Genomic DNA, 22,924 nt, shown 5'->3' on the forward strand with positions numbered 1-22,924 from the left:
TTTTTAAATGCATGGGAAAAATATTTAAGCTTGAGTATTCTTAGGGAGAGCAATTCTAATTCCAAAGGCAAGAAACTTTCTAATTATCTAATCTTTTCGTAATTCAGATCAAGCTCTATGTTGCTGTCAAATCATTTTGGGGGCTACTGACTTTCCAACTTTTACATACCGTAAATTCTCTTTTTAGCCCCCCCCCCCAGGGGAGGGGCTTGTTATTTCACAGCTCTTCAAGGGGGGCTTATAAGAGAGGGGGTTAAATTGAGACAGGGGGCTTAATAAATATTTTGTAATAAAAAATCATTTATAGTGGTAAACTAATTTTCAATAATATATAGTAAACTGATAGTCAATAATAGTCAATTACTAATTTAAATTATCCCTTGGGGCCATGCCATGTCGCCTTCTAAAATCGAGCATTCGGAAAGGTCAACTTCATCCCTCGGGGTACCAACGGCCTGTAATTTTGGTAACAGGCTCTAACATGGCCGTGCTTAATGCACATTAAATCTTTGTCTTTGGATCTGGAGGACTGGAAGAGACATGGTGTGAATCTTGATTTGATGCGAAGTATGATGAGCAATGAATAAAATGAAAATCTTTGTTTTTGTCAAGTTTACTTATTTTGGCATCAGTGAAAATTGGGGAGGGGGCTAAATTGAGAGGGGGGCTAATTAAATATTTTATTCTGAAAAGGGGAGCTAGTAAGAGAGGGAGGCTTAATTGAGAGAAGGGGGCTAAAAAGATAATTCACGGTAGATTATTTTAAAGAAGCTGCTGAAAATGAAATACAGATCTTATACCTACCAGGCTAAATATATTTGAGGTAAAAGCATTTCGGTGGGGCAAATGAAATCTTGCTGTGGCTGCAGTTGGCTCGCGGGCTGGAGGTTACGAATGGCTGGTTATTAAATGGTGAATTTCCTCTTAATGATATTTATTCAAAAATTAAACATAAGAAGAACAATCATATATGTATGAAATTTTTTAATCTGATCTGAGATTTTCTATGAAAACGCATCACTGGAACAAGTCGCTCAACTTACATTTTTCTTACTTCAAAATTCAAACTGTAGATCATTTTCTAAGAAATAACATGTTTAACAAAATAATGACAATTTAAAGGATTCAACTACACAGGTCCATTTGAAGCGATGGTGCAAGATGGCTGCAGCCATTTCCAAGGCCCAATATGGACTTTGTTAAAAACAGCCTGACCTGACTACAAGAATGTTACTGACAATTACAATGAAAATACGTCCTGTCCTTTCTTTATAGGTAATAACATTTGATTTTGACATCAAAACATAAACTGGTTTTTAATTTGTGAATCTGGTTGTATATCATAAAGATAGACTATTGTGGTAGGCACAATAATGCCTCCTAGAAACTACTGTGAAATAACGTTTTTTTTTAAACCAAGATTCTTCAGCAGGGATAGTATAAATTACTGGCAACCAACGATTACAACATAACGACTTCATTCAACGACAACTTCGACTCGACTTGACTTGCACTGAAAGAACATACGCTTTTAACAACATGAGTGACGCACACAAACCCTAATGACACAAATTAACGGCAAATGGACTAATAAAAATGGACTAATAACAACTAAAATAGAGATGGCACGATGACAAACAAAATGACTGACGCAAACATCGAAAGACATTCTCATTAACAATAACGAACCACAAACATGATACACGACAGACAAAACTAGTTGTATAACATTACTCCCCCCTTTGAAAGACAAGCCTCCTGGCTTGATCTCTCGAAGGGGAAGAAACATAAAAGTATTATAAGGCAGCACGAAGAATCAATCAAATAATTTTACTGAAATGAGTAAATCAAGTACCATCTAAGAAATAATGTCCCTGTCCAAGTTTATTCCGTCCATACGGTTCTCTACCCGAGGCTATAACAACATTATGTACACGTAAAGGTCCTTCTCTTCTTTTAGTGTCAATCAAATTTTTTTCATATGTTGTGGCTAATAAACCCTCGTCAACTTCCATTGGTTTTGAAGAAGGCAGTCGCGTCACCATTGGTCGTGATAGTTTATGTGACTCCAATTCATTGACAATCTCCTCCAATTTCTTAACTCGAGTTTGAAGATCTTGAAAATGTGGCTCATTTCTTTTGATGTTGCCAATAAAGGTAACCCGAGGTCGCTCTTCAGCTACCGAGGCAACAATCACAGGTTCATTTTGATCACACTTCTCCTGGGATGCTAAAGAAAATTTCCTGTCCCTACAATATTTGGCAACGTGACCAACGCGCAAACAACAATAGCAAATGGGCTGGCCATCTTCAGCACGATAGACATTAGTTCGATTCACGAAGAAATTTCTCCCATTCTCCTCTGCCAACCTCACCCTTTCGGCCATGTGAGATACAACGGTCTTTATAATATCCAACAGAACTTCTCTGAATTGTTCTGTTGAAATCATTTCCATTTTTTCTGCGAATTTGTCACGTCGTGGTCACCAATGTAAAATAACGTTTTTTTTTTAAACCAAGATTCTTCAGCAGGGATAGTATAAATTACTGGCAACCAACGATTACAACATAACGACTTCATTCAACGACAACTTCGACTCGACTTGACTTGCACTGAAAGAACATACGCTTTTAACAACATGAGTGACGCACACAAACCCTAATGACACAAATTAACGGCAAATGGACTAATAAAAATGGACTAATAACAACTAAAATAGAGATGGCACGATGACAAACAAAATGACTGACGCAAACATCGAAAGACATTCTCATTAACAATAACGAACCACAAACATGATACACGACAGACAAAACTAGTTGTATAACACTACCTTGAAGGTACACAGCTACTTAGCATCAGCTACACTTGTACAGAAGCCTAGCTTTTACCTTACATCTCGCGTTGAGGCTTTAATAAGAATCGGGTATCTATTAAGGGCCTAGAACTTAATGAAACTGAATGCTCATATAACAAAAATATAAAAACTATTGTTTTCAAGGGTGGTTTTCATTTGCCATTTGCCGAAAGAGTCGGTAAGCCGTCCTTCATTTGCCGACAAGTCTGAAGAAGTTAAAGTGCCCATAAGCCTGATAGTAGTGGCGATCATGACAACAATAGTTGTATTATGGAACTTTTTAAAATCCTCTAGTACGCTAGTTTTTTAATCATTAGCTATCTAAACGTCTTCATTTGACGAACGGCATGTAAAATTGTTCACTTAAACATAAGCCTTTGATTTATATGAAGGCATTCTAATCCAAAACACACTTATTCTGGGCTTCATTCACTTTTTTTGGTATTGAAAAGTCTGTAGTGCCCCAGGCCCTGCTTGGCTATGAGACCTGTCGATCTCGTTTCGGCTACATCTTTCTTTTTCATTATACACAACAAGAGGAGGGTTGCTAAAAAAATTATATGTTATTTGTTGAGTCACTCACTGGCTTTTACCTAGTTATTTTGCATTTACGATGTCTAGATTATATAGTTTGCTTTTAAATACCTTTATGAAATGGAACCCGACCAGTTGAGGTTTGTACACACAGACTTAGGAAAAAATTCAGAAATGGGAGAGGAGGGGATAGAAACATAAATGGGCAAACTCGTGAGCTAAAAATAGGGATTTTACCTTTTTTCTGTAAGATGAGGGTTGATATGCCCCCTGTTTCCCCGGTTCCTATGTTTATATGTGTACAAGAGACCCCGACTCGTTCAATAGAAAAAGTGCTTATTTTCAACTTATGTCTGGAAAAAGTAAAGGCCTGCTTGGAGTTTAATGCATTTGCTTTTACTATGCCATGACGTATGCCATGACATATCTATATCTGGATAATTCCTATTGTATCAAATGAATCAAGAGATCATCCAGAAAAAGAAAATGCCCCCTGGCAGGTTGCCGAAGCATCTTTCTGTATTGTTTTCTCTGAAATTCTGGAATCGCAATCATAAGCTTCGGGATTTGGAGCGTTTATATCCCGGGCAAAATCAGATTCTTACTGTGTACAAGGACTGGAAAAATGTCGTCAAAATGGATGAAGTGGTTGAGAAGGCTAGCGAAATAAGAACTAAAGAAAGTAATGCCACGTTTCACAGCGATTTGATACATGCAGGGGCGTAGCGTGCTGGGATGTTGGGAGGTATCACACCCCCCAACTTTCAGAGAAATCGTCGGTAGATTTACATTTTTAACAAAATACATTTATACCAACTGTAACAAAAGAATTTATGTCGGTTAAATATGATTGTGCATCTCTCACACACCCCCTCCCCCCAAAGCGAGAAAGGTCATGCTATGCCACAGGATACATGTAGAACAAATTGAATAAAGCAAAAACAAGGGAACAGACAGTTTTGAAAATAAGCATTTCCAAGCCAGCTGAACCAGTCGATTAATTAATTTTAAATGACGAACAGATTGGCTGGCTCTATGAATCATGTACCCCTGCTAATTTCATCTCTAATGAGTAACAGGCAGATCTATTTGTCAAATTTAGCTACAATGCTATGTAGATGAAAAGCACAATGGGCTTCAAGATATGCTTTCCTGTTGGAAGGAAACGTACCGTTCTCAGCAGTAGATAGTCCATGGCTTCTTGGGCTTTGGTACAAATTGCCATCGATTCACTTTGACAGAGTTTCACTTCAACATCGCTTCAAGTGCAATCCCTTTATAGATTGCTTCCAAACCTGCTATCACGTTCAAAATTTTTTAGTAAAATTGCTCTATCAAGCAATTTTCTAAATAATGTTTCGCACATCTTGTAGCAAATTACCCATAAGCAGAGTACGGGTTACCAAAACGAAGATTTCTCACCTGATAAAATCCTTAAGCCGCAAACTTCTTCACATTTTCGGGAGGACCACTGTTTATGACTTGGTCTTGTAAGAACAGAGATGCAGCTGTCAGTATAGTCGATATCAAGAACAAGAAGAAGAAAAATCTATCCAGTATTAAAGCTGCCCTTCTCCATTCATCTCGCAAGAATTCCTCTTCTTCTTCTCTGCGAACACTATCTGCAAGTGTTCCGATTCCCTCTAGTATCTTGTAAGACACTGGGTCCATAAGCGTTTCGTAGCTTTCCGATCTACTTATATCATTATAGTCATGATTTGAAGTAGATTGCAATCTCTCCATCTCGATACTATATCGAGCCTCGTTTCCATCGTAATCTGGTCCCCCGTTCGCCGTGAAATATTTTGATGCTCTCGGCGATGAGAGGCGGCTGATCTTTCTTTCGACATACTTCTTGTGATCTGGGAAGCATAACAGCCAAGCCATGTAGCCGAGAATATATTTTCGTACCCATTTAGGCATTGGAGACATCGAGGGGTTACGATGGAAAAAGTTTAGAATGATGCATGATGCGACAAGTGAGAGAGCAGTATCGAACATAATAGCGATGAAGTACGCGCCAAGTAAAGGAATATTCTCCGAAGTTGACGGAAGACTGTCAGCTACTATTAATAGGAAGACAGTCATAGCTAGAAGCACGGTGATGCCAAGCCCGATTTTCTCCCCCGATTCAGGAGGTAAAAAGAACTTGATCAAAGTCAAGGTAGCGATCAAAGCACAAGGAACAATAAGGTTGAATATGTAGTATAATGGTTTCCGTTTGATTGTAAGATAAAATGTGACGTCATAAAAAAAATAATCGCAACAATTGTATTTCATCTTATTCAACTTTGCTCGCATCTCCACTAGGTCCCATTCTCCATTTGTCACATATTTTGAGATATCTGCTGAATCAGAGGCTGACGTCATAGTGAGGCGATCACCTCCAAACGTCCAGGATCCAAACTTCATAACACATGTTTGCCAATCGAAAGGAAACAACTTCACATTTATTTTGCAAGTGCTCGTAAAAGAGGCTGGTGAAAACCAACTGCTGTTTCCGTCTGAATTCACAATTACTTTTGTTTTGTACTTTTCCAATCCTCCTCCGTAAGTATCATCAGCACTGCAATGATATACAAACAATAAAAGTATGGAAACAAATGACTACCTTTCTTTTTGCAAACCAATAAGATACTCTCATCATCGCAATTGCAGTCGCAGCAACAGCAACAGCAGTAACAACAACAGCAACATCAGTAGCAAAAGCAGTGGCAGCAGCATAAAACAGGAGCAACAAAGTGAATTCGAATTTTTAAAATTAAGTTAAATATTTTAAAGGAGATTTCTACTTAGAAAATATAATAGAGCAAGGAAAATTTATGACCCTTTTTGTTAATTTTCAAGAAAATGTAACCGTAAATCCGTTTATAGTAAATATTTAAGCAGTTTGTAATAATTAAGAAAGACTTTAAATAAGAATTTTCCATTCTGTAATCTCTTTTTAGTCTCTCTTTGTCTTTTATATTTTGATTTTGTCATTTTTAAAACCGAGAATCCAATATTATTAAGACAATTTTACCAAAATGTCAAGATATTTGGGTAAATGTTCCTATAAAGTGTAGGTTTGAAAATTAGGCATAAAAAAGTAGACATAGCGTCACGATTTCGAACTATCCCTTTTTATAAGGAGCGTCAGAATATGTCTTACTTGACTGCGATTTTGATCAAGCAAGCTGAGTCGAAGATAGAATAGTCTCTTGAAAAGAGGATAATTGGACGACTTAATCCTGACATTTAAAAAGAAATTAAGGATTGTTTAGACTACCAAATCAGAGTTGAATGTAATTGCTTTAACATATCAATCATTAAACATGTTGCATCATGAAAAGCTGTTGTTGAAAACGCACGTGCAGCAAAATACGATAGGACAATATTGCAACTCCAGCCAAAACCGTTTTAGATATGGTATCCATTAAGTTTTTTGACATGTCGACATAAATGTTTTATAGCTTTGGCTGTGGCTATGGTGGTCATGGAAGGGATTGTCTAGCGTTGACACAATGGAAATCTCTCTATGTTCTAGATTGTTTAAAAGTTTTCGATGGGGCCAGTTGGTATTTCTTTGGAATATGATATTGCGTTACTATTCTGAAACTATAGCCCAATGGCTTGATGTTTTTTAGAATTCCGAAGGAAACATTAAATATGGTGTAGTAGAGCACAAAAGTTGTTTTAAATCAGGGTCTCAGAAACGTCGCTGTATTTCTTCTTAATTCAAACTGTCATACTGAAGAGACTGTCAAGATAGCCTTCAAAGTACTCTTTATGGGTGTTTTTCTGTTGCCCTTATGCAACACATCGTGTACTTGCTGTGGTAGCAATGCAGTGACTATAATTCGTGGTTTAGCACAATGGGGAGAAGCATGTTATCGACATGAGGCTGGTCATGTGACGAGAAACTTTTGGTTAGTGATTAAGAAATAATGTAACAACATCATGCATTAGCTGTTGCGTCATCCTTAATTGAAAGCGTATTGGTTTCTTGTCTTAATTAGATTGAGTTAAGCCTTGTATTAATCAAAACATGAATTTTCAAATCTCTATATCTCATTCTTGTAATAATCACGAAAATCTTGGCAGACTGATCTACATTAGAATTACACAAAACGGTCCGTAGTTTACAACCCCAATTACATAGATCCTCCGATAGCGCAAGATTTAAGTCGTTTTTAATGATTTTAGCCAAATTGCAAGTAAATGAAATCACGAGAAAGGAACTGTAAATATCTTAAAAACAAAGTATACGATTCATTTCAATCTGGAGCCTTCTATTCATCTCGTTTATACTCAGCATATCTAAACGGTTTTTTTGTAAATTTGTCTGCGTGAGGACCTTTTATTCAAAAACTTTGATGACAATTTTATACAAGTACTGTGGTTAGGCTTTTTTTATGACAAACGATCACTGACCTTAAACTTACCCTTTAATTCACTGTTCATAGTACGTTTGATACTAACTCAGTCATATTATAAGGAAGCTTTGGAAAACTCGCAAATCAATTGAATATTAGCACCATCTATAAATACTTGGGCATCTTTACCGTTCTATATTGCATTTACTAGACACTTTATTTGATTCATTTGACTGTTAATTTGACTGTAATGATTATAAATAAACAAAACATAAGTTCATTTTTTCTCACAGCATAGCAGATCTTATTTTGTCCCTTAATGAGTGGATTACTGTACTCTATCAAGTCAATTAATGTACCAAAAAAACACGAAATGGCAATCAGATTATGTAAATAATTTTCATTATTTCATTAGATGTAGACTGTAGAAAGGAAATGTAGACTTACTTGTCATAGAGTATGATATCTGGTATCCAAACTTTCGCAGGATCAACGTTTATTTGGTCAATACCTCCATAACGTCTTGGATTCCACGTCAAAAATGGATTCTTCCATTTCTGAAAATTGACAGACCTGCCGTGAATTGAATGTAACCAATTAGCTAACTAACTAACTAACTAACTAACTAACTAACTAACTAACTAAATAACTAACTAACTAAATAACTAAATAACTAACTAACTAAATAACTAACTAACTAACTAACTAACTAACTAACTAACTAACTAACTAACTAACTAACTAACTAACTAACTAACTGGCTAAATATAACTAGCAAACAATCTTTTGGTGGTACAAAACTTGTAAATGTTTGCTTTTTTCAAACGATAACACACTAAATGCACTAAATGTTTGCTTTTTTCAAAGCCATTTATAAATATAACTAGCCTTTTCCGAAACTAAATGAAAAGGCAGAATTTTGTCTAGCTATCTAGATAACAAGCCAGCAAAAGTAACATATTGTAAAAAAATTGAACTTGATTTGTTAGCATCGATGCATAGCTTGTAGCATTACATACCTGACGTATCCAAACACTGGTTGATAGCAGTTGCGACTTGCTGTTCTGAAAAGCAATGTCCCGTTTCATATATAATTGATGGTGGAAAACGATAAACGGTTTTCAAATACCCCGATAAAGAAATATCTTCCATTTTCATCCTACCGATATCCAACATGGCAAGATTTCAAAAAGAAAGTCATTACAAAATTGCTAATGCAAGCAGAATTGCTAGTGTAGCATGAAACCAGCTAAGATTGCGGTTGTGGTCTTCAAAGGAATTGTCTAGCATGACGAAGCATTGGATGCAAGAAACCAAAGTTTATCATGAAGTTAGTATTCAACCAATGGAAGGACTAACACAGAAACACAAAACAACCATATCTTTACCTATGCCTATAACAAGGTATACCAAGTAAAGAGGGAACAAAAAATATAAGAAGTAAAAAATTAAACAAGAGCGTTCCTCAGATGTGAAATGTAACATCTGGTTTCTCCTTTGTTTTAAGGCGCAAACTCTCTTACTGAATATCCAGCTTTGTGTTACTTACCACGTTGACAATTTGAATAAGACTCAAGCTGAATTGAACATTTACTACATCAGTTCTGTTGTAAACCGGCCGAACCTGATTGTCATAGTCATTAAAGAGATGATGTAATAGACGAGCCTCTGGTGTCGATGGTAATCTCACTGGAAAGGAGGATATCTTTATATAATGGTAATCAAGAGATGTCTTTATCAGAACTGTCATCAAATGATCTAAAACTTATATTTCTAACAAATTTAACTTGGAATGCTGTTTGAAAACCTAGACATTGTACTACTTTTAATGATACAAAATTTACTAAAAGAGATGATTTGGGAATACTAATATCTTAGAGTATTTCAAGGTGTCCACTTCTTACATTTTCAATTTTTTACAAAGTTTGTTCTTTCAACACTTCGAGGACTAATGTTGTTTTAATGAAAAATATTTATTCGTGAACTATATTTGTGTTATTAGACAACAAAAATTCCATATTTGGTAATAGGTATGCAAAATAACATGATACCTTACCAAATGACAAAAAAGCAAAATTTTATATATGTAAAATCTGAAATTTGAAAAACTAAAGGAATGGAATGGTTTCTTATTCGTCTTTAAAAAACTAGATTTGACTGTCCAGCAAAGGTGTTTTACATTGACACTGCCATCAATTATTGATTTCCGTAATGTCCGCAGGCATCGCTAATGAAGTGCATTTAACTAGATTGTGGACAGGGCAACCTAACCAAGCAGGCACAAGCTTTCAATGCAAACATGCAAAGGCTGTGAAATGCGAACATTGAACAATCCTATTTACTATAAAAATGCATATCAGTAATCTAATGTATATAATGAATGCTCCAAATTGCCTATTTTGTCAATGCAACATTGCTTATGTTGTTACAAGGATAATTTTTGAATGTCTTTCTCGTAAAGAAACACAACACAAAAATTAAACTATATTGTCAAGCACTGATGCAAGGGAACTTCAGCTACAAAAACCTAGTGCATTTCCCGTCTTTTGAATCTTTTGAACCTCACTAGGGCATTTCCCGTGCAGCTATCTTTACAGAACGTTAACGATTTTTCTGATTTCACGAACGCCATATGGGACATGCGACATTGAAAATAGATTATTATTGCAAGGGCCAGCTTACCTTTGCAGTGGCTAACATGAACTCCTCCACAAAGGACCAACCATAAAGCTATTGATGCCAGCATGATTCAGTTAGTAGAACTTTTTTCAGCATTCTGGAAGAGAAATAGACTATAGCCCATTTTTAAACGCATAGGCCAACTCCTCTCCACGTATCTTAAAAACAAAGCTTTCATAATACATTCTTTAAGCGACTACCTGCTTCTGTTTATGGATTGTTTCAATTCTGTATATGAAATAACAATTTAAAATTGGAAAGCAAAGCCAAATAGTTTACTTATTCTTTGGCATCAAGCCATTTGATTTTAAGCAAATCATTTGTATACGAACAGCTGGTGGCAATTATGTTTCTCTTGTCGTGAGTGATTGAATTGTTTAGGAGTCTATCTTGTTCAAGAAGCAAAGCTGACATTTTCCGTCACCACAATAATATTCATAAAACATGATGAATCATCTTCAATTTGAAAAAGAAAAATGCTTGCCTAATTTGCATTTTATTGCTCTTACTTTATTACCCTTGTTACTTATTTTATTTCTCTTACTTACGTGTCTTACAGTGGCGTCGCTTGACCTTCCAGATTAGGGGGGTGGTGGGTCATCAATAGAAAAAATTTACCAACGAAGACAGAGATTGAGAAGAATTTAGGTACTATTTCACCTATTTATAGCTGATTTTACCGACAAACTAAGGGTTTTGTAGACAAACTGAAGATTTACCGACGACTTCATGAGGAATTACACCCCCCCCTACACCCCCTACTAGCTACGCCCCTGTCTATGCTTAGTTGTATATGTTTAAGCCGCCTAAAACATGATATAAGCTTCTCTATATATTTTTAAGCAAAAATAGCAGAATATCTTTGAGCTAAACCTGCAAAGAACAAAAACACGTCAAGTATTCAAAGAAAAGCTTTCATTTCATGGCTTGTTTAGATAAATAAATAAAGATAGAATCCTTCGATTTCACCCAGCAATAAACTTTGCAGGTCGATATCACATTGTCACGAAATCCTTCTAGTTCTTAAAACACCTACCAGTGACATGCTAAAAATTCTATGGTATTCACCGTTATTCTGCAAGTTTATACACAATCTAGACAAGTGGCTGATTAAGCATTAACACTAATTACACCAAGATGCATATAACAGTAAAGTGCATGTTACAATAAGGTACATTTTAGAGTTTTAGCTTAATAAGCTATTGAAATTGATGATCTAGGGGAAAATATAGCTTAGCATAGATGCATAAATACGCTATAATTTGTCAGATACAAGCATGCGTACATAGGTGTAGGCACTTGACACTTTAAGTAATACAGCCTAAAGGATTGTAGATTCTTCAGGAGTCAATAGAAGAAAGTCACTTTATCTGCCTGTCAAAAGCTGCATGAGGTACATTTTCCTTTGTCTATATATTGAAGATATCTTACGAGCTTAGACTGTAAAATTGAGCACTCCATATCTAGAAACATAAGTGATAGAAGCAAGAGCTATTTTCTGGAGAGCTATTATCTTCCTCTTAAAAGCAAGCGAGCTTTGCCATTTTGAAATGATGTTTTATATACGGTTTTATAAGAAGCAGGTGGTTATTGCCCTTCTTGCTAACATGTTACTGTGACCATTTTTGCTTTTTACCAATTCTTCTCTAGATATTTATTAAAAGAGCTCCAACTTTATTTTTCAATACTTTACTTTTACATAGTGTACTGTATAATGTGTGAATATGAATATGCTACAACATTGACTATGAAGCTTTGATTTCAGGAATCGTTTTACTGTATACCTCATGAGTACCTCATCTTATAAAGCCCAATACATTTGAAAACCTTCCTCCGGATTTCATTGCTAAAATGAAACGCAAATCACTGATGGTTTTTAACTTGTGATTTTTTCAAAGCCTTTTTCCATGGCTATAAATAGCGCATTTAGCTTGGCTCTAGGCGACGAGGCTCATACAGGACTACTTTGTATACGCTAAATTAAAAATTCATAGAGTGATCATCCGACCAGTTAGCTCGAAAGGTTAGGTGAATTCACAAAGGATGTACACTAATGCTTAACAGAAAAATACATCTTTATTGGAGACAGACATAATCAAGTATGAAATGCACGTTTATGATCTTCGACGCCCTCGGGCTTCAACATTATCTGAATTGTCTCCTGAATGTATGTCAGGATCTGATAATGCACAAGATGTTGTTTAAAGATTTATGTAGTTCGCAAAAAAATGGACAATACTCTATCAATATAGCACATTCAAAACTAGTATGTTTACTTTGTTTAAATGCAGTTGAGATAACAGAATCATGAACTGTGTATCTGGCATCAAGACTGAGGCACGAAGCCAATCTCCAAGATTGTATTAATAATCATCAACTTTTTTCACAGAAAATCATGAATTTTCTTAGACCGGGCCAATGCTTTTAAATGAGTGTCTTTTGAAAAAAGGTTGCACCCTACAAATATAAGCTGGTTTTTCACGGATTTTCTCAAGTCGGGTTTTTCCAAAGGGGTTTGAAGCACAAATGTAGGAACTAGAGGACGAAAGAGGCACGTGTGTTCATCCCCCACTGTTTGGAAGCAGAAGTGAAGTGCCTTGCAGGTTTGGTGAACCTACAGTTACAGAAAAGAGTGACAGTAGTGACAGCATAAATTGCAATGTCGTCATCGTACTTGTGAGGTTAATGGCTTTCGTGTCTTTGAAATGTTTATCTATTTAGAATTAAATGCCAAAACAACTCGCTAATCATTGTATTCTTGCTACCCTGAGCGCTAGAGCTTCAAAACCGGGGATGGAAATTGCGAAGGAAAATGGGAAGTGACCTGATGGCAAAGTGCTAAAAGCCTTTATTTATGGACGGCCTGAAAAGTAAAGTTTTGCAAATATCGAAACTCATAGCAAAAACTATAGAAACTTAGAAGGTTTCTACCTATTTCCTTTATTCCATTATTACTGATTACTTGACAAAATGTTTAAATATTTAATTGCTAATTCTGTAAAAATTACTGCCACATCGGTCTGTCACATAGCAGTCAATGCCGTACAGAGCTATACATACTTTGGTATATAAAACAGGATGGTTGACAGTTGCAACTCGGAGTTTCACACTTAAGGCGATCGTCAAGCAAAGCTCTGTTATTTCTGGCGTCTGATCGTAAATAATCTATCAAGATAAGTTGGCTTTGTTATTGATTATCACAATCAAACTTCATTTATTTTCAGGATTCGCCTTTTCACTATTATGAGGAAAAATTCCAGTTTTTAGTTGAAAAATTTAAGTTCTTTCCAATTTAATCACAAAAAGCCCATTGACAATATCAGGTGTAAGTATTGAGAAAACATTAAACTGTTCTGGTAAGCAACTTTATTTAAGCCACAGTGAGCAAAGAAGTTGATTTAATGACGAGTGAATATTCTTGGTCTGGGTTTCTGGTAAAGCCATTTTTCTTGATTTCTAAGTCCACGGATAATCGCTAAAAAGAGTAAAGATATTTGCAGGGCTTAACAAGAATGCCGTAAGTCTGTTTATTGCCAACTGATTTTTTTTTCATCATCACCCGTTAAAATACGTATGTCATTGAGCTTCAAATTCAATACTAAAACTGTATTCATAATTGCACGATAAAGCTGGAAACAGACCACAATATGCTTAAAAGCTCTACCCCCAGACACTCCGCGCTTATTAAGTCTAATATGCTATGTTTCCACTTTTGTGATATTTTTCGGCAATGATGATTAATGTATCTTTTTTAATAAAAAAGATAAAACGCTATCAAACCTTTCAATTTCTCATTTGCTGCACTGGTCCTCCTTTGTAGCTTTGCAAGATGGACTGATAGCTCTCCAAAAACTATTAATTTGGGGTTACAAGTGAGGAAAACTATGCTTGTGGTTCATCACTCATCTCACATGTGTCAGTATGTGCCAGATATATCGATCACTTAATCTTCCACAAACGAGTATCGCCAACAAACGCTGCTCAGTATTACGTTCTGAAATCTCAAATGACAACGTAATAAAAATCAAAAGCGTTTTGTTGATACTAACGACATAAGAGCGATAATCATAGGATCAACATTATCTGCGAATTTCCACAATCACTAAGCAACGATTTGAAAAACCCTTTATTGATCATGAATTATTAATTGTTAATCTTTGAACAAGACGACCACGGCCGACTATGTTTTAAATCACAACAAACATAATGATATTCTTATTGATTACAAAGTATTCAAACTGCTTCAAACAGACTCTTAGTTTATGTGATTTATCAATCAAAAGGGCCTTGATAATTGTTCGATTGCTATTTAAGAATCTCATAGTTTATATTACGATAACGATCTTTTAATGAAAGAATGTAATGGAACGCCACGCTATTATTTTCCAAATAAAGATAATGGCAAAACCAAACATTCATTGAACATTTGTAGAGTATGATGAATCATCCTATGGGTGAGGCATTTAAGAGAAAGAATATCTTTTGAAGTTTTGTAAATGCTAATGTCATATGGTATAAAACGCTAATGTCAGCATATAAAACGCATTACGACACTCAGCAATGCATTTATCTTTCTTCCTTTGTCAAATGTAAAGCGAGGAAAATAATTGAATTCTTCATTGAGCAGATTGTAATTGCAGTTTTATAGGCTAGGTTTTACGCAAGAAACTGACATACAAGAGGATTGCAGATGTAAGATTTCTTAGACTTCGCTCAATCAACTAAAGGTGTCAACATTTTATTCGTTAAATACGTCAATAACATAACTTGTCTCAGAGCGCGCACGCACAACACAACTTTGAAGCGAGGCCAATAACCTCACACGGTTAATTTACCATATACTTGATGTCTAAATAGTAAACAGCAAAAATTTTGAAGATCAAAATAAGTGGCAACTTGTATTTGGCAATACCTGCTTCTCTTATCCGCTGCCAGTAAACTTTATTAATGGTTTCAAAGCTATCTAAGTAATCTTGCAAGCTTTGGTTATGCAATTTTACAGAAACCAATTTTAGTATCAAAAATCTTTGTTAGACCACTGAAGCATTTAAACGGAAATATTCGAAGTTTTCCATATAGAATAACGAAAATGAGGAAGAAATGCACGTTAGCAATGTATACAAAACTTTTGAAAGCAGTATTCAGAAATTTTGAAGCGACGAAGATTTGACGTATTGTCGTGTCATTCTTTGGGAACACTAAAGACATAAGAACATGGAACCTTGAATACTCTGTAAGGATACTTGAAGGTACTTTTTAAGGTGCAAATAAGTTCTGAGTAAGTACAATGTGATATCCCGGAATGTTTTGCAAATCTCATTGCAGCATGTAGATATTATCCACTTTAGTTTCTTTCATTGTAAAAAGAACCAGACCATTCGTTTTATGAGTGGAGAATTCAAATAGATCTCCAAATTTTGCTTAGTCTAATTCTAGCTCATGTTCATAGATTAAGCACGGTATAATCTTATTCGGTTTTCTTTTCAATTTTTATGTTGATTTTGTGGACCAAGCCGAAACTTTCTTGAGAGACCAAAGCTGATGATAGTATTGAAATAAAAGTCACAAAAACATATGTAAAATATACACTAAAGACGATATTGAACTCCCACAAGGTTGCTTACCGACTAGATGATATTGATGTTTTGGTCAATTGATTCCAATGATAAGAATTGACATATTACCTCTAAAGTAAATAATTTCTAAATATGAAAATGAAAGGGCATTGATGCTTTCTCATTGTGTAAAAATGACTACTTTTCTGCCTGTGTCTTCACCGAAAGCATGAAGAAAGAACTCTTCATAACCAAAGTGAGCTAGTGCACTCGGCAATGTTTAAGTATGACATTGAAAAAATTTGATTGAATAGGAAATGCCGAGTTTGTAGTGTTTTTGCAGTTTATTGAATGTTATTGTAAAAACAATTGAATACCATAAAAACCGCGGCAAAAACAAATTTAGTTTAAAAAAATGTGCCGGTTTGCAAAAGGTCGCATGTTGTAAGCTGTATCAACCAAAGAAATATAATCTTCATTTGAACGTCTCTTTCTACAGTGTTTACTTTGAAGTTTACTTGGGTAGGCCACTGAAAATTCTTACTGGGGGGTTTCCAAAAGCTTGTAAGAGATAACAGATTTGAAAAAAAGCTGAATAGAAATTTATGGAAAATGTTTGATTTCGCTGTTGGTTAATTATGTACCCTTGCAATCTCTATGGGCCATTGACCTCCTGAAAGATTTTCCCACAGAGAGGGGAGAAGGCCTATCTTTATGTTTCGCCCACTCTCTTAAACATAAGCAAGTTTATCTAGAAACGTGTTAGCAGCCAGCATTCTTGTAAGCCAGCTTGATGCGACTCAAAACAAGATCTCATCATTCAACAAAACGTAGTTCACTTTGACCTTATACTAGTTTATGAATAGTCATTTTACCAAATCCTGGGTGGAATTTTAAAGCAAGTTGTTTACAAACTTAATTGGAAAATGAATTTTCATAAATAGCTAAAAACGAGATTTTTAAATCAGGGAATGGTTTATAAGCTCCAGCTTATCCTGGGAGATGTCAAGTGTCATGTTACATAGCCTTACTGGCTTGAATTTTCAAATTTGGTTTCATTTTTTGAAAACCGATTATCGAGACTATATACATAATAATGATGAATTAATCCGAGTCTTCTCTCAAGATGAACTCTTTCTACATCTCGATATTGTGAAAATGACTTCAATAATCTCGATTGTTCACGAGATAAAAGGACTATGATTGCAGGGGCATTTTGGTGGGGACCAGGAGATCAATATTCTTATAGTTAAGGATTAACACGTAAAACATATCTTCCATGTGAGTCATCGAAGATTTTCAAAACAGGTGGGATATAAATTCCTTTGTAAACCAATGTTTACCCGAAGCGTCCCCGAAAGCACAAATCTAAAGAAATGCTGACATTTGATTTGTTCATGTTTTTTAAGAAAGACCTCATTTAAGAAAAACTGTTCCTAGTTGTTTAAAAAAATTATTCAAACAATCGCATTTAACTGAGTTGTTATAGTAGTTATATTATCTCCGGTCTTTTTATCTGGATCCAAATGCCTTTGTACCTCTGAAGACAGGTCTTTTAGGGGAACCTTAGCCCATTGAATTGCTATACCAAAGTCATAATCCAAAAAGTTTCTCAAGCCTGGACACAGAAAAATGCCAATACAATTCCAGTTCAACAGCCATCGCCCTTATTTTCAACTCAAGTGGCATTTTCTATCAACAAATAGTAACTACATTTTGATATTTTACAGTGGCTTTTGATTTTCCATACTTCCAGGAATGATTTTTAGCATCAAATGTAAAAATTAAGTCTGGTTTCTATTAGAATAATATTTTTCATCTCCTTGAGACATTCTGCTATTAGTAAAAAGGTAGGCCATTGTTTTGGGTCTGCCTAAGCAAAGACCTTTAACAATGGCCATCCAAATATAAGCGTATCGGAAACGAGGCTGAGCCCTGCAAAAAAACTCCATGAGTTAAGCAAGGGATGAGTCTCACGGACTCCCTCCTCCGTATTATACCTGGGTCTTCGATGCGGTTTCCATGCACAGGCTGCATCACTGGCAAAACTAAATTGCAATTGAAATCTGCAGTAGAGACCTTTGTTTTTTCCTGCAGATGTGTCGCAAAACCATGTATCGAAATTCATTGAATGCTTTAATAATTTTGGAGATGGTCTTTATACTGTTTTTACTTACTTGCTCTACCAAAACTGTTTTTACTTTCTTCTACATGCAACAGCTCATGTTTTCTTGACGTGAAGAAATATTTTGTATTCTATCAAGACTTTTTTAATGATGAATCAATTAGGCATCCAAGATCGTGAAATTGAACGTTTCAATTATGGCTTATCAAATGTTATTTTCTGTAAAGCTTGCTAAATATCTTAATGCTACACCCAATGCCTTAAGCCAAGTACCGATGAAGTCCCTCAATAAATAGCTTTTCTTGCAACCACAGCGCTAATTTAAATCCCACATACATTTGTAATCCACTTACAGTATGCTCAAGATTTCGCCAATAGGATAAGTGCATTAACATACATGAAGTCATGAGATGCAAGTTTGAATATTCGGATATGCGTCTGTGCAGACAAAATGATTTGATTTTCCTCCAGAGTCTGCTGTGCAAATATCTGCTTAAGTGTTTTGAGGTCAATGAAATCAATCATCATTGTGATTGTGAGTTCTTGGGACAGTTCACCTGAGATTACATTTAAACGCCAATTCCATGATGATATTTCAGATACTTTTATAATGGTTATCATTGCACATAGCCTTGTGACTATTTTTGCATAAATCAAATATTTTGCAGTTTTCTTCATTCTTTTAGCATTTTTATCTTAATTATTAATATGTTTATGATTAAATTTGTTTATGTTAATATAAGTTAGTTCCTAATCATCTCAGTTGCAAATGACCCGTAGTAAGTGGTTTTCTTATAAAGCCCCATTTTCCTTTGCTTGTTTTTATAACTTTAAAGTAAAATAGAAGAAAACTAGCCAGTGATAAGAATCATATTTAAAAAAGGGATACCCTTTCCTCAATTAGCCTTATCGAGAAGGCCCCTCCTTATAAACTTACCTTAGGTGCTTATCTATTTATCATGTTGTGAGAAAACATCCTTTTTCAGTTGTTTACCTACAACAGAATTTACTCTGTAGTAAATAATTAGCGCTGTATCTTTGTATTAGTTTTACTCATGCTACGTCTGTATTTGTCTTAAATTGCTTGTGGTGGAATTTTGATTGATTGAAACTCTAACATAACTACTTGCAATAAGTGTTTCAAAAAAACAGTAAACTAGCAAATAGCAAAAATAAAAACTGCGATAAAATGACATCCAAACCGCATCTGCATTGGTAACAATGATTAAGTGAACTTGGTGGTAACATTTTTCTATCATAATAATGATTTATATTGATTTATTAATTTGCCGTTGTCTGGCAAATTAATCAAGAATATAATTGATATTTGATCATTTGTTTCGGAAATTTATGTCATTCTCAATTCGTTCCTTAGGCATTTTTTAAGTTGGAAAGTCTGGTTTATTAGGGCTCCTGCGAAAAATGTCAGTAACGGGACTAAGCCAGACGCCGAGCAGTATGACAACATCTATGATTATCTGTAATGTTCGTAAGTAATAAAAAATATCTGAAAATTAATTCGCGATTAGTCTAAGAGCTCTGAGAATTAGGTCGATATTATGTTAAGCAATTTTATTACCTAGTTAAAAGATGCTTTGCAACCGAAACAAAGAGATATAATCTACCACTTTTTACTTTTCAGAAACTGCATATAACACTGGTTGATTTGGTTCAAGATACGGTATCTGGCAGATCACGGGGTATTTTTAATCCTCCGGACAAGTAAGCACTAACGCACTGGACGTTAACTAACGCCAGACGTTAAGCAAACAACGGTTTCAAATAAACGCCGAGCATATTGTCCTAGGTTTTATATAAACGCATTCTTCTAATCTAGTGATATTCTGATGTATAGGCCATTTCATTTCATATCCTTATAGGACAAGTATCAAATTGTTGCCTAAAAATTGAAAAAGGCATCAAAATGAAGTTAGTAAAAACAGCAGAATAATTTAAAATTTTCTTTCAAAACAATATAACTGAAAATTACTTATTCAAAAAACAATCTAGCAAGACCACATTGACATCGCAGTTTACAAATTTGCTTCTGGGGGAGTAGCCCACAAGACATTGAAACAAACTTCATTTGAATCATGCCTTTCAAAGAAAGCAGTTAATATGGTGAATGAATTTCCATTTAATGACATACGGCTCTTCTCTAAAAAATTGAATAAATTTGTAAGCTATGGTGACCAAGTCAGAGTAGCCAGTACCAGCATCAGCATCTGGCATCTCGAATGCATTACAAGCATTTCTTAGATTATTTTGCCGTTATAAATGTGCAATATCGGGGTATTTATTTGTTTAGGAAACAGGTTTTGAATTTCTTCAGCATTATTCCCAAAACTGCATCGATAATTCAACAACAGAATACCATGTGCAGATTCACAGAAAGAAAGACGTGATTTTCATGTTTAGGTCAGCTGTCGCATTTTTTTGAAGGTTACAGGTAAAACAATGTCACAAATAAGATCATACAACAATGTCACAGGGAAAATGTTGGAAATAATTGTTCAAAAATCCAATACTCAAAAGCAAAAAAGATTCTCAAGCATTCAAGAAATAATCTAAAATCAGATTCTTTCGAATGAAACATTGTATCAATGGGTTTACAGATAGGTATGGCTCTCTTTAATGCAAACGAATCCTCAATCGAGTTGCGGAATGATAACATTACAAAGTATATATTTAGAAATGTTTAATATTGACCATATATACTAAACTCATCATAAAATAGCTCTAGATGTGCAAAATCAATTGGATGTGCAAAAAGTTAACTGATGTAAAACCACATGAGCACAAGCTCTTTCCCCATCAAGCTTCCGTAATGTGGCCTTGGTTCATAACTTTATGAACCAGGCCAGAATTATAGTAATCCGTTAGCAAACCTGAAATCTTTTATTGGCCATATCTCGCCAAATTTTGAGCATATTTAACTGATTTTGCATATCGAAGTTAAAAAATTTTAAAAATATATTTCGATGACATCACACTCCGTACTCTATTATAGCTTTGGGTGTAACAATTTGATCTGACAATTGACCAATTCACTTGTAAGCAGTTCCATTTTTATCCAGGTCGATATTTGGAGACAATCTTGTCAATAAATGTCAATAAAAATGAGTGTCATTCATAAAATTTTTTCCAACTATATCAAGTAAGGTATTCCACTACAGTCATCAAAATTCTATTTTTCATCCAACCCTCCCCCGTTCAAATTATTAGCTAGTGGTATCAATACCCTACTCTTATAGAAAATCTAAAGATTCAATTGTTTTTCAACAAATGGGCAAAATACTTTATGAAACCGAGAATGAACTTCTCGGGACAGGCCAGGTACATTTAGAAGCGTAAAAATCTCACCAACCTGTACAACAATCTTCTTTGTCTTAAAGATTTCATTTCTGATCCGTCCAATATTGTGAAACCGTCCAATACAAAAAACACATAATAGATTGCGTTAAAACGATGCATTAAGAGAAACAGTTTTCTTCCAGACAATGACCTAGACTATCCTTTGCTCATAAATAAAACATGTGCTATTCAGCAAAAGAACAAACCAACAAAGCTTAATAGAATCGGGTAATTAATGGCCTGATCGGATGCTATTGTCTTCCCATCAAATACCAGCCTTCCTAACATGGCCATTATATTTTGATGCGTAAATATTTGAAGTACCTACAATAGCATCAATTCGTAAATGACTCTAAGAAGCATTTAATTCAACACTGCCTAAAACCACAATTAGAATTTGGCATTTAATTATGTTGACCGATCAATCAGTTTTTAAAGTTATTGCATGGATGCCTTAGACTTAGACAGGGAGTGGACGTTTACAGAGACAATGTAAATGTAGGATTTAGGATATTAATTTTCAAGTTTATAAACTGTGCAAAAAGCACTAAGCGGACATTGAGAGAAATATCCTGCGTAAAACTTACAAATAGCAAATAAATGAAATGTTTGTTGGGTAAGGGTAAGGCGAAGAAATTTGCCCGCTATAAAAGGAGAAGTATTTAAAACTTAAAAGGGAGAGATGCTGAAAAAGCAAGAGTGTAGGGTATTTAAGGGTCCTAAAAGAGTGTCATTTTACAGTATAATTTGCTACTCTCCTGGTACTATTGGATTATATTAAACATAGAACATTAACAAAAGAACAAAGCATAATTTGGAATATAATTCCATATGGGAAAATGAATTTGATACACAGAGCTTTGCTCAAAAAGTGAGAAATCAAAGATAAAGCTTCGCAGAAATATGGTAAACACAGGAGTTAAAAAACAGAAGAAAGAGGAGGAGGTAGCATGTTTGTATCTTGAGCTTGTATCTATTTAGACCTCTGCTTTATACATGTCTTCCTTTTTTATCTGTCCTTTCGTTTTAAACTAAAACTCAAAGATACGTGTAACAATTATACTTTTTACATGAACGAACTTCCTTTAGTGAATTCAATGACCAGGTTTTCAGCTAAGTAATCGAATATGTATTTATTTTTTCTTTTTGTTGTAAAAAGAATAATTCGCTTCAATCGACTCAAAGATTATACCAAATATCCAATACACGACTTCTACCTGGAGCTTTTCTCCAAAAAGTTTACCGCAGATGAAAAAAAAGTCCCAAAGGCATTTAGTGTTTATTTTTAACGCTGAAGTTTAAAATAGCGCCATCATGCTTTATAGAATGGAATGATGCAGCTTTTGCAGCAAAGTAAACACTTATGGGTGTTGTAAGTGCAAAAAAAAATAATTCATTGGTTTTCCCTAACTCTGGCAGAATGACCTTTAATAGCGCGATTCTTCCTCTTCTTGTTTTGCTCTA

General features: G+C 34.9%; 1 protein-coding gene across 2 annotated transcripts; it reads right to left on the reverse strand.

The window, feature by feature from the left end:
- Nucleotides 1-272: 272 nt before the first annotated feature.
- On the reverse strand, nt 273-21,815 carry LOC135686900 (neuronal acetylcholine receptor subunit alpha-10). 2 transcript variants are annotated; one of them, XM_065203283.2, is made up of 7 exons: nt 21,474-21,814; nt 14,207-14,427; nt 10,430-10,523; nt 9,297-9,436; nt 8,767-8,811; nt 8,195-8,304; nt 273-5,958 (listed from the first exon to the last, which is right to left on the reverse strand). In XM_065203283.2, exons 3-7 carry the CDS (start codon nt 10,491-10,493, stop codon nt 4,827-4,829), a joined length of 1,491 nt encoding a protein of 496 aa, XP_065059355.2. In that variant the 5' UTR covers nt 10,494-10,523; nt 14,207-14,427; nt 21,474-21,814; the 3' UTR covers nt 273-4,826. The 2 variants fall into 2 exon arrangements, with proteins under 2 accessions (XP_065059355.2, XP_065059357.2); XM_065203285.2 differs by lacking the exon at nt 14,207-14,427 and having other exon boundaries at nt 21,474-21,815.
- Between the last annotated feature and the right edge of the window lie 1,109 nt (nt 21,816-22,924).

Source organism: Rhopilema esculentum, chromosome 6 (genome assembly GCF_057945365.1).
Source record: "Rhopilema esculentum isolate cy_ngs chromosome 6, ASM5794536v1, whole genome shotgun sequence".
Lineage (NCBI taxonomy): Eukaryota > Metazoa > Cnidaria > Scyphozoa > Rhizostomeae > Rhizostomatidae > Rhopilema > Rhopilema esculentum.

What these genes read in the sequence shown, in the direction of transcription:
- LOC135686900 (XM_065203285.2), bottom strand. Translation starts at nt 10,493, where the DNA reads ATGCTGGCATCAATAGCTTTATGGTTGGTCCTTTGTGGAGGAGTTCAT. An exon ending in CCAGTGTTTGGATACGTCAG is followed by an intron (nt 8,305 to 8,766) that starts GTATGTAATGCT and finishes GTCAATTTTCAG; the next exon opens with AAATGGAAGAATCCATTTTT. An exon ending in GATATCATACTCTATGACAA is followed by an intron (nt 5,959 to 8,194) that starts GTAAGTCTACAT and finishes ATATCATTGCAG; the next exon opens with TGCTGATGATACTTACGGAG.